Source organism: Pseudorasbora parva, chromosome 25, assembly GCF_024679245.1.
Source record: "Pseudorasbora parva isolate DD20220531a chromosome 25, ASM2467924v1, whole genome shotgun sequence".
In the NCBI taxonomy this organism is placed as follows: domain Eukaryota; kingdom Metazoa; phylum Chordata; class Actinopteri; order Cypriniformes; family Gobionidae; genus Pseudorasbora; species Pseudorasbora parva.
Genome location: NC_090196.1, coordinates 34,094,503 through 34,112,944, shown reverse-complemented (window position 1 = coordinate 34,112,944; position 18,442 = coordinate 34,094,503). Strand labels below are relative to the sequence as shown.

The 18,442-nt window shown below is 39.9% G+C and overlaps 1 protein-coding gene across 4 annotated transcripts in view; it reads right to left on the bottom strand.

Annotated features, from left to right (window-relative positions):
* Positions 1-18,442, bottom strand: part of myo9ab (myosin IXAb) — a 140,982-nt gene that overhangs the window by 33,039 nt on the left and 89,501 nt on the right. For all 4 annotated transcript variants that reach the window (XM_067436999.1, XM_067436997.1, XM_067436998.1 and 1 more), the window contains exons 20-25: positions 13,885-13,965; positions 13,695-13,805; positions 12,159-12,281; positions 10,691-10,840; positions 5,184-5,485; positions 3,187-4,083 (exon numbers count right to left, since the gene is read on the bottom strand). In XM_067436999.1, coding sequence (XP_067293100.1) covers positions 3,187-4,083; positions 5,184-5,485; positions 10,691-10,840; positions 12,159-12,281; positions 13,695-13,805; positions 13,885-13,965 — 1,664 coding nt within the window. The remainder of the gene's footprint in view (positions 1-3,186; positions 4,084-5,183; positions 5,486-10,690; positions 10,841-12,158; positions 12,282-13,694; positions 13,806-13,884; positions 13,966-18,442) is intronic.

Sequence of the window (18,442 nt, the reverse complement as noted above, 5' to 3'; positions counted from 1 at the left end):
TCTCTAATATTTAACAAAGGCAATATTTGAGGCAAAGTTGCTGAGAATGAGGAGTTCTTCCTTATGGTATGAATTCCGTTGTTGTGTGCAAAAAAACTCCTTGGTATACAATCACTTACACATATGAAAATGTCGCAAAAGTGGACAATTTCTTTTGAAATTCAAACAAGCCTGTGAGTCAAACAGGCCCAGCGAGTTTAATTTTGATGAGCCTCTGTTAACATTGTCTGAAAGCTCCTTAAACTTCACCGGATGGCAACGGCCGATAAGATACGCAAATGTCCTCAAAAGCAGTTTTGGTACTTTGAAAAAAAACACTACATGCCAATTTTCAAGTCAATCGGACTTAGGCTAGTTATAGGAATGTTTGTGTTTTCCCATGTTATAGCGTCACCAAGTGGCCATTTGCCACATACTTCTTCACATAACCACAGAATTAGGTCTAATATAGGTGTGCCGAGTTTGGTAAAAATATCTCATTCTGGTCACAAATACAGCTATTTTAGTAAAAGTGGCCTTAGACACCATGAACCAAAATGTTAACTTTTTTTTGACATCAGACTCAAGAGAATCTTGTCGCATTAGTTTGGTTCTGATTGGGCCAAAACTGATCGAGTCATTTCATACTTTTGACCGCTGTAGCGCCACCATCAGTCCGAGGCGGTAAGAGGACTACAAGCTCTCAAAGTTTCAAGTCTCTATGACTTACAGTTTGGTCTGTCTGATCAGTTTTAGAGGAGAATGCTCATCCTTGGAAATTGAAACAATTACTATAGGATAACGTGATCATCAACATTAAAAAGCAAATAAATCAAATGTTACTGATTGAAATGCCGACCCAAGATGAGCTACAGGACTGTGAAGGTCCTGTAGAATTACTATAGGATAGTCTATCTAGTCCTGTCTATCTAGTCCTGTCTATCTAGTCCTGTCTATATAGTCCTGTCTATATAGTCCTGTCTATCTAGTCCTGTCTATCTAGTCCTGTCTATCTAGTCCTGTCTATATAGTCCTGTCTATCTAGTCCTGTCTATCTAGTCCTGTCTATCTAGTCCTGTCTATATAGTCCTGTCTATATAGTCCTGTCTACCTAGTCCTGTCTACCTAGTCCTGTCTATCTAGTCCTGTCTATCTAGTCTTGTCTATATAGTCCTTTCTATATAGTCCTGTCTATCTAGTCCTGTCTACCTAGTCCTGTCTATCTAGTCCTGTCTATATAGTCCTGTCTACCTAGTCCTGTCTACCTAGTCCTGTCTACCTAGTCCTGTCTATCTAGTCCTGTCTATCTAGTCTTGTCTATATAGTCCTTTCTATACAGTCCTGTCTATCTAGTCCTGTCTATATAGTCCTGTCTACCTAGTCCTGTCTACCTAGTCCTGTCTACCTAGTCCTGTCTATCTAGTCCTGTCTATCTAGTCTTGTCTATATAGTCCTTTCTATATAGTCCTGTCTATCTAGTCCTGTCTATATAGTCCTGTCTACCTAGTCCTGTCTACCTAGTCCTGTCTATCTAGTCCTGTCTATCTAGTCCTGTCTACCTAGTCCTGTCTATCTAGTCTTGTCTATATAGTCCTGTCTATCTAGTCTTGTCTATATAGTCCTGTCTACCTAGTCCTGTCTACCTAGTCCTGTCTACCTAGTCCTGTCTATCTAGTCCTGTCTATCTAGTCCTGTCTATATAGTCCTGTCTATCTAGTCCTGTCTATCTAGTCCTGTCTATCTAGTCCTGTCTACCTAGTCCTGTCTACCTAGTCCTGTCTATCTAGTCCTGTCTACCTAGTCCTGTCTACCTATTCCTGTCTACCTAGTCCTGTCTATCTAGTCCTGTCTATCTAGTCTTGTCTATATAGTCCTTTCTATATAGTCCTGTCTATCTAGTCCTGTCTATATAGTCCTGTCTACCTAGTCCTGTCTACCTAGTCCTGTCTACCTAGTCCTGTCTACCTAGTCCTGTCTATCTAGTCCTGTCTATCTAGTCTTGTCTATATAGTCCTTTCTATATAGTCCTGTCTATCTAGTCCTGTCTATATAGTCCTGTCTACCTAGTCCTGTCTACCTAGTCCTGTCTATCTAGTCCTGTCTATCTAGTCCTGTCTACCTAGTCCTGTCTATCTAGTCCTGTCTATCTAGTCTTGTCTATATAGTCCTGTCTATCTAGTCCTGTCTATATAGTCCTGTCTATCTAGTCCTGTCTACCTAGTCCTGTCTACCTAGTCCTGTCTACCTAGTCCTGTCTATCTAGTCCTGTCTATCTAGTCCTGTCTATCTAGTCCTGTCTATATAGTCCTGTCTATCTAGTCCTGTCTATCTAGTCCTGTCTACCTAGTCCTGTCTATCTAGTCCTGTCTATCTAGTCCTGTCTATCTAGTCCTGTCTACCTAGTCCTGTCTACCTAGTCCTGTCTACCTAGTCCTGTCTACCTAGTCCTGTCTATCTAGTCCTGTCTATCTAGTCTTGTCTATATAGTCCTTTCTATATAGTCCTGTCTATCTAGTCCTGTCTACCTAGTCCTGTCTATCTAGTCCTGTCTACCTAGTCCTGTCTATCTAGTCCTGTCTACCTAGTCCTGTCTACCTAGTCCTGTCTACCTAGTCCTGTCTATCTAGTCTTGTCTATCTAGTCCTGTCTATCTAGTCCTGTCTATCTAGTCCTGTCTATATAGTCCTGTCTATATAGTCCTGTCTATATAGTCCTGTCTATCTAGTCCTGTCTATATAGTCCTGTACAATTACTATAGGATAACGTGATCATCAACATTAAAAAGCATATAAATCAAATGTTACTGATTGAAATGCCGACCCAAGACGAGCTTTAGGACTGTGAATGTGGCTTTAGGACTGTGGGTGTTGATGGACTCCATCTAATCCATTCTGTGTTCATATTGCGTGCTCAGTTATTCATTATATACTGATCTGCCAACATTGTCTCTCTATGATAAATTAAAATGAGCTGATAACATCACTGTTTACTCCAGAACGACTGTACAGCCAAATCTAATTCTGCTGCAGTATTGTTTAACACTGAAGCTGCTCTGACACAATTGTAAAAGCGTGATATAAATAAAGATGACTAATTTTACAGAACAAACTTATCTGGGGAGCATGAAACTTGCAAAAATGATCAAAAACACAGGTGGGGAAAGAGTTAAAAGCTATATAAATCAAGTCTGAGTGGATGTGAACTCACTTGGAGAAGGTGAAGCGGCTGCGCTTGGGAGAGAAGGCCCGATTAGCTTTCTCTTTCATACTTATGCTGATGCTTTGGGAAACAAACTTCTTCTGAACGTCCTTCTTGGACTCTGAAGTCTCGGGCGCTGCTTCCCTCGAGTCCAGCTGGAGGGGTTTGGAGGCGGTTGAGGTGACCAGGCCATGATTTAGGGGTTCTGGGGTCGAATGGAGGTCTGGATGATCTAAAGCGGATGCTCCATTGGAGAGCGATTCCTGCTGGATCTCATCCGTTTCCATCTCGAGGCTTTGCAGAGCTTTCAGGCTACTCTGGTCGACCGGGTTTTCCTTCTGCATGCTGATGATGACCACCACGGACTCCTTCTTCTCTGCACGGGTCGGCGTCTGAGGCGCACTTTTGAGCGGGCTTCTGTCTTCATCGGCGATGTAGAAGTGAGGTTTGAAGGACGCCGGGCTGGTTTGGTTCTCTTCCATCGGCTCAGGTTTGGACACTTGATGTTTAGCCAACTCCTCCTCGTTGTGGAGGATCTCGAAGCTTTCCTGGCTGTCTGTGGAGGCCTGAGGAGATGAAGGAAGATGTTTGGAGACAGGGATTTCAGCAAAAGAATCCGGCTCTGAGTTCGGCATTGAACCGGATCGGACCTTGAGCAGCTCTAAACTGAACGTAGCCTGCTCGAGTTCCCTTTGCCTCCTGCTTTCCCGTTTGGATCGGCTCTTCAGCGTGCTGTCGTCGACGGGTCGAGGAGGTTCGGTGGATTGATTTTCCTGTACCTCCTCGAGCTTCAACAGCTCTTCGCTTGTGTTTTGAGGGGCATGTAAACTTTTGGTCACAGTGTTTGGATGCTCTTCATCATCATGGGTTTTCTCTCCACGTCGCTGATCCCTCAGAATGCGGCACCTTGGGGAAAAAACAGGAGTTCAGTCAATTTTGACAGAAAAATTGTCAACTGAATGGTACAGAACTTCGTGAAGGTTTTGGCACTTGCTATGTGAACACACATGAAAAAACATGGACATATTTCGAAAAGATTTCATGGTCAAAACATTTATTGGAAATGAATGGGAGACGAATTCCAAATTATTACTGAAAGCTCACTTTTGGAGATATCAACCTCAAATTTGGACTTGTTTAGATTTACGGCTTTGGTACTCTCCCAGATTTAGAGTAAAATGTGTTTATGGAAAATATGCATTTCATGTAAAAATTTAAAAATTTTCATAATACATTTTAAATGTTATAACTTTTTTCCAAGAATTTTTTATTTCCTTTTTTCACTTAACAATAATCTGCCAAGTCTTGTTTTTAAAAAGAGACCAAACTTCAGTACGTGACCCAAAGCGTTCAAGATTTACAACTTGGGGGGAAAAAATTGAAATTTTATTTTCAGGTCTTTGCTCAAAAAGTGAATAAATGGATTATAACGACTGCATTAATATAATTTAGTACTGTAAAATCCCTTAAAAATACAAAATATTAATAATTAAAAAAAAATTATCAAACTGAAATATAGTACATTTATTTCACAGAAAATTTACTTTGGGAAAATGTTTGACTGCCATGCATATCAGTACCAGTGTTAAACACTAAACTAGATGTTCAACACTAATAAATATTGAGATATTTCAGATACTATGTCAACTTCTATGTTTATTTTGCTTTGGTAACAAAAATCGTTCAAGTAGAAGCCAGATCAGTGAACACAGCGTAACAAACATTGAACACGTGCACAGGATTTAGAAAATCACGGGAATTAATTAATTAAACGTGCTTACGATTTATAAATCGAGGGAATGAAATAGTAAAACGTGCGCACGATTTATAAATCGAGGGAACAAAATCATAAAATGTCCAAACGATTTATAATTTGAGGGAACAAATTAGTTAAACGTGCGCATGATTTATAAATCGAGGGAACGAAATAGTAAAAAGTGCGCACGATTTAGCCCACATGTGAGGGGCTCCATGCGATGCAAAAGCAGATATGTAAATGCAGTTACCGCTGGCGATCTCGGCGCCCCCTGCAGGCGGCCTGTAGTGTGACGGCAGCCCGGCGCTGCTCCAGAAAGCGGAGTCTGTGTGTGTGTGTCCTCCAGACGGCCTGGATGAGTTTCGCCGCTCTCTCGCGAGTCTGCAGGAATCTCCTCCAGCGCCTCTGGATGAGCAGCGCCGCTCTCCGCTGCTGCAGGTACAGCCGCCTCCCTCTGAAGCCCCTCCAGGCCGCCTGCACACACACTGCCGCCCCCTGCTGGAGCTCACACACACCCTCGTCTGCATGCCTCAAACAGTCCCGCCACCAGCGCTGTAGAGAGGAAGAGGAGCAAGAGAATGATCATGAGAACCATGGGCGTCAGAACCATTGTGTGTGTGTGTGTGTGTGTGTGTGTGTGTGTGTGTGTGTGTGTGTGTGTGTGTGTGTGTGTGTGTGTGTGTGTGTGTGTGTATGCCCACCCACTTTTTACAACCAGTGATGTTGGACCCCCTCACTTTTATCGTCTCTAATTCAGCACATGTCTGTTTACCCCTAACTGAGAAACACTTATTATTAAACACGTTCAGGGCCGTACCCACCATTGAGGTCCCCGAGGTCCGGACCTCGGTAATTCTCCGAGGTGTAAATAATAGTAGTTGCAAAATAATAGCCTATTAAGGCGGCGTGTACAAACATGTGTTCTCGCCTCGCCCGGCGTATGTTTTCAAGGATGCGCCGCAATTTTCAATAGCGCCAACAGCTGGCAGGTTTTGTCCATTTTTACACGTTGAGCGTCCACAGTTCAACTTTGGGTGAACATCAATGTCCAATCACAGTGGAGGAGAGGCGGGACAAATGCCACAACCACCAACCGGCGCTTCGAACAACGACTGATGTTTGACATCACAACACCGCGAGAGCGCTTAATAATCAGGGATGCAAACTAATAACGTTTTCTTGACCTGGTTTTCTTGGAAGCCTTCAGTAAATTTACATTTACAACTTTGTTTTTACCGATACAGACGAAAATGAAAAGACTGCTTCAAATAAAGCTCAGCTCTGAAAAGAGAAAAGATACAGGGCAAGAGAAGGAGACTGGGGAAAAAAGAAAGAGAGAAGATGATGGCGATGAGACAGAAAGAGCAGGTAGCCCACTGTGCTCAGAATAGAGAAAGCATTAGCCTACAATATATTCCTGACTGCTACACATAATGGCCCTCATTTATCAAAAGTGCGTACACCAAATTTCCAGCGTACACCCAAACCCACGGTGACTTTGAGATTTATCAATATGGACGTTGGCGTACGGCACGCTCAAATCCTACGCCAGCTCGGGAGGTGGTGTACGCACGTTTGAGTTAGTGGGAAAATGCGCAGAAAAGCAATTCCTAACACCACAAAACGCACTGACAAAGATATGCTATATTATGACCCACTGTAAAAAACCACAACAACAACATTCAGTGTTTATTTTTGTGCAACATGAACGTCAATGTTTAATTTGTGTGACTTTACCAAAGCGTTTGATCTGTAGGCATATGTATTCCTCCAGTCGCGAGCCTGTGCGCTTTATCTGACGGTTCAGGCCCGCCTGGCCCGGCAGCTGCGCACGGACTGGGACTAAAATAATTCAGACTGACAAAATAATAAAAATGGCCTTCTTCTTTTAAATAATAATAAAATCAATAAAAACGGCATTCTTCTTCTAAATAACAAGCGTCATTAAGAATAATAATCATAATAATAAGAAGAAGAATCTTACAAATTGTCATGTAATTATTAATGTGAATGAATGGTAGTACTCCACATCACATCATCATCACTATTGTACACCCCAATACATGTGCCGTGATACGAAATTAAATGCTAATTGTTTCAAAACGTGCTGTAAAAAATAAATAATGCATTGTGATGGTAATTTATCATCCAAACAGCTTTAAACTGCTGGAGTGCGCTTCTCAACCCCCACACTAACAGTAGCTACTCGTAATTTGGATCCATATTTTGTTTTTGTGAGCGCCTTTAATCCCACTCTTTAAACTCCCAAATAAAACAATTTCGGGTTTTTTTCCACTTCCCTGGTGATGGTCTCGATGGGCGCGGCTCAATCATCTCAATAGTTCAGTAGGCTAGTCAGGGCACTGATCAGGGAGTCAGCCCGTTGACTTATGTCCTAATCAGTGCCCTGACTAGTGGACTAAAGAGATGATTGAGCGCGCCCGATCTCCACGTCGGAGAAGTTTCGCTTCTTTGCCGTCTTCTGTTTGTCCATGGCGTAAAATGAGGGCGTGCGGGAGGCGGAGACTTGAATATATAGGGGCGTGTTATTCTAATGACGATCGTTTTCAGCCGCCGCATTTATCAAGGGCAAGTATTGCGTACACCTGGATTGCAGAGGTGCGCACAGCTTCATAAATCAGGCGGTGAGAGGAGTGTAAGCATAATCTTACGCCAACATATACACCCGTTTCTACGCAAGATTGATAAATGAGGGCCAATGTGACTCTTGTCTGTGAAATCCAGTCTCATCATCTAATATTGAGATTAGGAGCATCACATTTAGATTTCACTCATTGGTTATATTTTCACATTGATTTCTATCTTTGACATGATCTTACTTATTAAATATATCAAGGTTATATGTTCAAATAATGTTCTTTACATAATGTAAATCACAAACATTTACTTTAGCTAGGTTTTCACACATATGTCGTCTTTGGCTCAATTTAACAACAAAACTGACTTTCTGATTTTCTAATTTGGAGTCAATTTTTTTTGCAACATTTAACCAGATTCTCATTTATAAAAATCTGTTGTCTTCTTCAAATAATGTATCCTGCACACTGACATGGTTTTAAAGCTACAGTTAGCGGATTCTTTGATTTTCTTATGTCTTAAATGCATTTGTAAAGGAGGGAAATGTTTTTGTTTTTTTCAAACCCTCCAAAATTCATATTTGGACCTCAGTATTTAGAAAATCCTGGGTACGGCCCTGAACACGTTAGATGGTTTATTTCCACTTTTCTAATATTTTCTCCACTTTAATTGTAAATAAATGTCTTTCCGATCTGATATGTGATGGGGAAAGGGAGTAGAGCGAGTTCAGCAAAAGCCGGATTCGAACCTCTGATCGATTAGCGTCTAAACTTGACGTCATGCGTCTCTAACCCTACACTAAAGCCACAGTTAATAACTCACTGATTTCCGTAATTTAGTCTGTCCCAATCAATCGTTTAGTAAACGGTGGTATATTTGTATATTTAATGTAAATGGCATCTAACGTTACTCCAGTAACAAAAAAAATTCAGAGCGAGGACTCACACACATTTTATTTGCTTCCGACACCCATGATGACAACACTAGTATATACCGCATACTGACTATTACAAATAACGTCATTAATTTACGTTACTCTAATATACATAGACCGTTAAGCGGAGATATTTTTACAAAATGTTTTATATGTTTTTACAGTTGTATTAATTATTTTAATTAATAATAAAATAGTAACTGTTATTTAACCAGGCAAGTTACTTAAGAACACGCTCTTATTTTCAACAAGATTAATCATTTTAATATTTAGAGCAGTTTAATTTAATATTAATAGTAATATTTAATAATTTGTCATTATTTTATAAATGTAATTATTTATTGTCACCAATTCATAAAATCAATTTGAGCATTAAAGTCAAGCTTTACCATGATGTTTAAAATGGTGGTAAAAATCACAGTGATTGTGTTGTTGAATTATTTTGCTCCAATTTTATTTTAAAACCATTATTTTATTTTATGTTTTGGGGTTTCATTAATTGGGATGATAATAAAAGAGTGTATTCGTTTATTATAGTTACATAATATGTTTGTTATCTGAGCGCTGGTTATTATTCTGTGTAGAAAAATCCAATATTTTCTTTCTTTTCCTCTCTTTTGAAATCCATCGCACACATGCCTCTGATCAAACCTCTGAGCGTTTGCGTAACGTGTTGTTTGTGGAGCGCCACATGTTTGTGAAAATAAACCCGGTGTCGCGCTGGGATCGGGAAAGCGGCTCTTAGTTCTGAAGGACACGTCGTTCTGCTCAGGCTGGAAACGGTTTTGGCAGCACAAGAAAACTTCAGATGACTTGAGGAAAACCTCCACAGATCTTCAGACCTCCCATTTAAATCTTCCCTTTCTTTTGATTTCTGTCTTCTGCTGAACACAAAAGAAGATATTTTGAAGAATGTTTGTAACCGACCAGACAGAGCAACCATTGACTACTATGAATGCACTGGATGGACTGAATGCACTATTGCTTTGTTTGAAGGATGTAAAGAAATGGCTGTCTCTAAACTTTTTAAATTTCAATGATAGCAAAACCGAATTGATTGTTTTCAAACCCTCTGTCTCTGTGACTGCTACAAATCTAAATTTGGGTGTGTTATCACCATATGTTAAGCAACATGTAAAGAATTTGGGTGTTGTATTTGATGAGCAAATGAAATTTGATAGGCAGATAAATACTGTAGTTAAATCTTCCTTTTTCCAACTGCGGCTTCTTACTAAAGTAAAACATTTCCTATCTTTTAAAAACCTTGAAAAAGTGATCCATGCTTTCATTACCTCCAGATTGGATTATTGTAACTCACTATACGCTGGGATTAGTCAAACAGCTCTCTCTCGTTTACAGATGGTTCAGAACGCGGCAGCCAGATTTTTGACCAGGACTCGTAAGCGGGATCATATCACTCCAGTTCTACAGTCTTTACATTGGCTGCCTGTACGCTATAGAGTTGATTTTAAAATTGTATTAATCGTGTTTAAGTCACTACATGGTATGGCCCCTTCGTATATTTCAGAACTTTTAATTGAACGCAGAGAAACACGATCTCTCCGGTCATCAAACCAGATGTTACACCAATGACGAGGCTGAAGTCCAGGGGCGATCGTGCGTTTTCATCTATCGCCCCAAGACTTTGGAACGAGTTGCCCTCTTCTATTCGCTTAGCTCCGTCTGTGTTCACCTTTAAGTCGAGATTAAAAACCTATCTGTTTGACAAAGCTTTTATTTCTGGTTGAAGCACTGTATTTTATCATAATTTTTTTTTTTTAATAATTTTATTTTTGGTTGTTGTACTTTTTATCTTTCATAATCTTATTTTGACTTAGTGTCCCAGTGTTGTGTGTTCTATGTAAAGCACATTGGTCAACCATGTGTTGTGGAAATGGTGCTATATAAATAAAATTGACATTGACATTGACATTACTATAGGATTGTTTTCCCTACTATGGTAGTCAACGGTTGCTCTCTCTGCTTTGTTACAAACATTCTTCAAAATACCTTCTTCTGTGTTCAGCTGAAGAAAGATCACACAGGTTTTGGAACAACATGAGGGTGAGTAAATGATGACAGAATTATAATTTTTGGGTGAACTATTCCTTTAAGGTTGTCCATTAAAGTGACTTCCTCATGTTTTGTTTTTAACGGTGGTAAAATCACAGCGAGGCCCTTTCTCTGATGGATAATGTCTTGGTCTGGTCAGTTTTGGTCAGCACCTGAATGGCCCGGGCGGCTCGTCTCTGCCGGCTGAAGAGTTTCCTCTCCTGCTGCGTCCTGAAGCGTCTCTGCAGACACACGATCCTCCTCAACACCTCCTGATGGAGCTCGTCCTGCAGCCGCTGACGCAGGTGCTCCCGCAGAAACACCTGCAGGAACACACACACACACACACCCCGCTCAGTGTCACGCCCAGCCCACCGTCACCAGGGCTGGGTACCGAACCTGGTATTTTTAAGGGCACTGATTCACATTAAATCAATTTCAGTACCTGAGAACACATCTGGTGATATAGACTAGTGTCTGTGAATATTAAACAGCAAAAAGACTATTTACGAATTCTACGAATTCATTGATTCTGTGTCTTTGTGAATCAATGGCGCTGACCCGCAGTTTATTTACCTCACACACACACACACACACACACACACACACACACAGAATTGCGCGTGACAATCGCGTGTTTCCATCTCATACGAGGAGATGAACACATGAACTTCATCTCCAGAGCCGCTCTGAGAGTCACTTCATGAGCATTTTAACGTTATTATATTGTTTAATATCACTGTTGTACAGTAGAGATCAGATACGTCTCAGTGTAATAATAACACTAACACTAATGTGATAATTATAAACTATCAAAACTTTATTTTTTTAAGTAATATATCACAAAGTTTTCTTCCATGTTTTAATTTTATCAGTATAAAGCTCAGTTTGACAAAAAAACATTTCATTAAATTAAAAGATAAATTAATGTTTTATGTCTTCATTTGATTACCAGAAAATACACCACACAGAATTTGTGGAAAATCTTTTCATAGAAATTGAATTAAAAAGAAAAAATAATTATAATATGGCCGTTTTATGAATTCAGTTAATTAAGCACTGCAAAAAACATTTTCCTTACTCCGTATTTTTGTCTTGTTTCTAGTCAAAATATCTAAAAATTCTTACATTAAGACACATTTACTTTTAAGATTTAACATTTAAAATAAGATAAATAATCTGCCAATGGGGTAAACTAAATAATCTTAATTCAGACAGAAAACAAGATAATTTTTCTCACCCCATTGGCAGATTATTTATCTTATTTAAAGCAAAAACTCTCTTCATTTGGAGTTATTTTGTCCCAAAACAAGACAATAATTTTTATTTGTCTAGTAAATGTGTCTTAATGTAAGAATTTTTAGATGTTTAGACTAGAAACACGACAAACATACTGAGTAAGAAGAGCATTTTTGCAGTGAGTAGCTATAGCCGACTCTTTACTGGTAAACATTACAGTGAACAAACATCACACACAACGGCAGACCGAGGCATAATGTCCATAACACTTCTATTAATGACTTCAGTTTCTGCACAGTTATGGATGTTTCTCTTAGGTACCGAATTGCAGGTACCGGTTAAAATGTGAGCGGTGCCCAACCCTAACCGTCCGTCACCAGTGAACGTGGCTGCGTTTGTTACCATGTTTCGGCCCACTTGATACCCGTCGGGCTCGAGGTCTGCGTTCTGCAGGAACTGTCTGATGGCCGCCGCAGTGGCGTGAGATCCAGCCGGTAACAGCACATGGAAATGATGAGCAAAATCCTGAAGAGACACAATGAGCTCCGTAAAGCCATTCACACACAAAACATTCAGTGATCGATTCGACTGCACTGACACGATCAGATGAGAACGAAGCCTGAATGGATGATGACACTACAGTCTGCTCTACAGCGGAGTCATCTGTAATATCTGACACACAACAGCAATTCTGCTTTTGAACTGAACTGAGCTGAATCAACATTGAACTGAACTGAGCTGAATCAACATTGAACTGAACTGAGCTGAATCAACATTGAACTGAACTGAGCTGAATCAACATTGAACTGAACTGAGCTGAATCAACATTGAACTGAACTGAGCTGAATCAACATTGAACTGAACTGAGCTGAATCAACACTGAACTGAATCAACATTGAACTGAACTGAGCTGAATCAACACTGAACTGAATCAAAATTGAACTGAACTGAATCAACATTGAACTGAATCAACATTGAACTGAACTGAGCTGAATCAACACTGAACTGAATCAACATTGAACTGAACTGAGCTGAATCAACACTGAACTGAATCAAAATTGAACTGAACTGAATCAACATTGAACTGAATCAACATTGAACTGAACTGAATCAACATTGAACTGAACTGAGCTGAATCAACATTGAAATGAACTGAATCAACATTGAACTGAACTGAACTAAATCAACATTGAACTGAACTGAATCAACATTGAACTGAACTGAACTGAATCAACATTGAACTGAACTGAATCAACATTAAACTTAACCGAATCAACATTGAACTGAACTGAATCAACATTAAACTTAACTGAATCAACATTGAACTGAACTGAGCTGAGCTGAATCAACATTGAACTGAACTGAACTGAATCAACATTGAACTGAACTGAATCAACATTAAACTGAACTGAACTGAATCAACATTAAACTGAACTGAACTGAAACAACATTGAACTGAACTGAATCAACATTGAACTGAACTGAATCAACATTAAACTTAACCGAATCAACCCTGAACGGAACTGAGCTGAATCAACATTGAACTGAACTGAATCAACATTGAACTGAACTGAGCTAAATCAACATTGAAGTGAACTGAATCAACATTGAACTTAACCGAATCAACCCTGAACGGAACTGAGCTGAATCAACACTGAACGGAACTGAATCATTATTTAGAGCTGCTTTAAAGCTCAATTCAGTTTGTTTTATTATTGATGAATTTTGCACAATTGTCCCGTTGATCCCTGTAAAGCATGTTTGAAGCACTCAGTACTGTATAACACACTAGAGAATCAGCTGACGTGACGTGTGTGTGAATTGAAGCAACATTGAACTGAATTGAATCAACATTGAACTGAACTGAGCTGAATCAACATTGAACTGAACTGAATCAACATTGACGTGACGTGTGTGTGTTGAGGAGAGTTCTCTCACCTGAAAGCTGTATTTGACGCTGTATCCGGACTGCCGTATCCTCACCGTCTCCAGCATCCCAGTGTACCGCAGCTGCCTCAACACCAGCGTGTCGTTGAAACGCAGAGGAAGCTACGAAAGAACGACACCAATCAAACCGTGCGTCTGAATCAAGCCATGCTGCAACAGGACATACACACACATACTGTACCTTTTCAGCATTAGAGCGGATGCACTTCACGAAATACGGCTCCGACTGTCCCAGCGTCTCCATCAGCTTATTCAGAGACACCTGATCACGGACACAAGAGATGCTCAGTTAACGATTAATATCGACACCATGACTCTAACACTCACTCCGGAGATCACAATCACAGTACAGCGGAGTGAGTCTTAAAGCTACACTGAGTAACTTTTTTAGTTTATTCTTAGCTAAAAACACTTAGTTCTTTCAAAAATATACAGTCTTGTTCAAAATAATAGCAGTGCAATGTGACTAACCAGAATAATCAAGGTTTTTAGTATATTTTTTATTGCTACGTGGCAAACAAGTTACCAGTAGGTTCAGTAGATTCTCAGAAAACAAACGAGACCCAGCATTCATGATATGCACGCTCTTAAGGCTGTGCAATTGGGCAATTAGTTGAAAGGGGTGTGTTCAAAAAAATAGCAGTGTCTACCTTTGACTGTACAAACTTGTCTACCTTTGACTGTACAAACTCAAAACTATTTTGTACAAACATTTTTTTTTTCTGGGATTTAGCAATCCTGTGAATCACTAAACTAATATTTAGTTGTATGAGCACAGTTTTTTAAAACTGCTTGACATCTGTGTGGCATGGAGTCAACCAACTTGTGGCACCTCTCAGCTGTTATTCCACTCCATGATTCTTTAACAACATTCCACAATTCATTCACATTTCTTGGTTTTGCTTCAGAAACAGCATTTTTGATATCACCCCACAAGTTCTCAATTGGATTAAGGTCTGGAGATTGGGCTGGCCACTCCATAACATTCATTTTGTTGGTTTGGAACCAAGACTTTGCCCGTTTACTAGGGTGTTTTGGGTCATTGTCTTGTTGAAACAACCGTTTCAAGGGCATGTCCTCTTCAGCATAGGGCAACATGACCTCTTCAAGTATTTTAACATATGCAAACTGATCCATGATCCCTGGTATGCGATAAATAGGCCCAACACCATAGTAGGAGAAACATGCCCATATCATGATGCTTGCACCTCCATGCTTCACTGTCTTCACTGTGTACTGTGGCTTGAATTCAGAGTTTGGGGGTCGTCTCACAAACTGCCTGTGGCCCTTGGACCCAAAAAGAACAATTTTACTCTCATCAGTCCACAAAATGTTCCTCCATTTCTCTTTAGGCCAGTTGATGTGTTCTTTGGCAAATTGTAACCTCTTCTGCACATGCCTTTTTTTTAACAGAGGGACTTTGCGGGGGATTCTTGAAAATAGATTAGCTTCACACAGACGTCTTCTAACTGTCACAGTACTTACAGGTAACTCCAGACTGTCTTTGATCATCCTGGAGGTGATCATTGGCTGAGCCTTTGCCATTCTGGTTATTCTTCTATCCATTTTGATGGTTGTCTTCCGTTTTCTTCCACGTCTCTCTGGTTTTGCTCTCCATTTTAAGGCATTGGAGATCATTTTAGCTGAACAGCCTATCATTTTTTGCACCTCTTTATAGGTTTTCCCCTCTCTAATCAACTTTTTAATCAAAGTACGCTGTTCTTCTGAACAATGTCTTGAACGACCCATTTCCTCAGCTTTCAAATGCATGTTCAACAAGTGTTGGCTTCATCCTTAAATAGGGGCCACCTGATTCACACCTGTTTCTTCACAAAATTGATGACCTCAGTGATTGAATGCCACACTGCTATTTTTTTGAACACACCCCTTTCAACTAATTCAACTAATTGCCCAATTGCACCGCCTTAAGAGCGTGCATATCATGAATGCTGGGTCTCATTTGTTTTCTGAGAATCTACTGAACCTACTGGTAACTTGTTTGCCACGTAGCAATAAAAAAATATACTAAAAACCTTGATTATTCTGGTTAGTCACATTGTACTGCTATTATTTTGAACAAGACTGTATGTGCTCATTAATGTATATTTACTTCTTTCAAGTAATAAAGTATTCTGGTAAGTTTATAATATACCATTGAAAACACATACGGGTGAGGGGTTCGAATGCCGGTCGCCATGTTGGCCCTCTATCTTGAAAGTAAACCCGTAAATTCAAGCTTCGCCTTTCGTGTTTAACACTCGATGGCACCGTGTCGAATGTGAAGAGGGGGATTGCTTGAGACTGCTATATACTGATAACTGCAAATTATAATAGTTTTCTAAAGTAACCTCATCACTTGAAGGAGCACTCATGGGCGAGGTCGAACTGGAAGCCATGTTAATCTTGGACTAAATCGGCCACCGTAGGAGTTAAACCGAAATCAGAATTGAGAGGAACAGAAACTAATATTCACTGGATGGTCATAAACCTTTACACCGCTAGATGGAGGAAAATATCACACAGTGGAGCTTTAAAGAGTCATGGGGCTGGTGAAATTAATCGTTTCTATGATGCAGACGAGGATGATTCGGTATCGGTTCAGTAATACACCATAACCGGTTATAATGTACTGATTATTTTCTGACGTCATTTGTCACACACGTGTGTTGTCGCGGTTGCACACAATAGCAGAGACACTCGAGACACGAGTGAGTGATTAAAAATGCTCCAACTACTTTAAAAGTCGACATCTGGGCACACTTCGACTTGTGTGAATGACCTGGAGAACACACACACACGCTTGTGTGTAAATCAAAGCTGTCTGATTTATCCAAACCATTTAATTTACACTTGGGCACATAAATGTATCTCCGCAAAACGGATATAAAGCGATCTTCAGTTCCCGCACTATATGCAGATTAGGGATGCGCGGTATACCGGTACTGGAAAAATACCGGTATATATTTTATTTCAAACAGTACGATATCATGATTTGGCACATTTCGGTATATGCTGCTTTTCCGAAGTTCACCGCTAGATGGCAGCGCTCTACCCAAACTGACCCGAAACAACCGGCAAATGTGACAACAACATAGACGAACAAAATGGATTAAGCAGTCGAATCTCACTCAAGATGCCCAAAATGAATTAATAAAGAGAGGAGTAGAAGTGACATTTGTAATGACTTTGCTTATAAAACTGATGAAGAACCATCAAACCTAGCCAAGAAGCATCTGTCACTATCCTGACTTTAAGACTTCTTATGAGATCGACAGGTCAGTGAATCATTCAAACCATCTCATTTAGCCATTTATTTTCTTTTTACACTGATCAACGCACACACACAGCCTAACATAAGATCGAATATCACAATCTCCAGCGTTCGTTACAACCAATGACATTTAGATCTCATTATATTTGCACGCGTACTATTGCACTATTTACATTCGCGTTAGACACAACCGCCTGTGTTTATGTGAATACTCACTAAAGACGGACATTTGTACATAATTCTGTGTATTTGACTGTTTAAGGAAACTTAATGTGTAATGTGCGAGCGTGACTAAGTGACAGGCGTGTGTGTGTGTGTGTGTCGTATGAGCTCATATCTCCCGTAACTGTTATTACGAAATGCTATAAAATCTCTTGCGTGTTCAAATGATTTCCGTTCTCCGTCCCGAGACGAGCGTGAAATGTTGAATCGGATTATGCAGATTGCTTTAGTGTAGTGCGATGTCTTTTGAACCCAGAAGCAATTTGCAAATTTTGAGAGATTTTTGCTGAAATTATTTCTCACAAGAAAGTTTTCAAATGACTGATTTGATGTGATAAGCTTTGCTGATTAATTTACTAATAAACATTTGTGGTAATTTCCCACTTTATAAACTCAAAACTTGCATAATTGTTCTCATTCGCGTGCAATATACCCGCGCTAATATCAGACCTTGTGGTATCGATTTAATATCGGTACTTCGGTATTAGATTGTGGTACCGTACCGAAGCCAAAATTGTGGTATCGAGCCATCCCTAATGCAGATTTAATAGAGTTCACGTCACTGAAACCAACAGATATGAGCTGCGTGTTATTGATCATCAGATGATTTCACAATCAAAGACCGTGATATGAGTGAGCACAGACACAGTTGATGAGGCGAGTGTGTGTTAAGCACCTACGACTTTACTTTCGGTTGTGCGTTGGCTTGATGAAGAGATACTCGTCTGTGCCGATATAAACACTGTTGTGTTTCTGGCAGAAAGCGATCGGTTCGCGTCTTAAGACATCAGTGTGTCGTCACGAGCCGCAGGGTTTAATATGGATTCGTATGTGTGTGTGTGTTTTACTCTCATAGAAATACACCCCATTGACACGCATTATACGAGCAACGGCTGAGTTAAAAATCTTCAATTGAGTTCTGCTGAAGAAACACACACACCGACATCTCGTACGCTCTGCAGATAAACATCACATCACTATCCCTTTAATGTGGCTTTTAGGATTTCCTTTTGTGTATTTTTGTTCTAAATGCTCCTATTGTCCTCTCTATACCCAGACATGAGTTTAGTTTGATGTTTGACACATTTAAGAAGCTTGTTTTCTTTGAGCAGGTAACATTAAAGCTTCATAAATCTGACTGCTTGTATTTATTGAAAAAACTGTATACATGAGGATGCAGTGAACCGTCACTGCACCGTGAAATCGAAATTGAACCATGCTAATGTAATCGAATCGAACCGTGAGA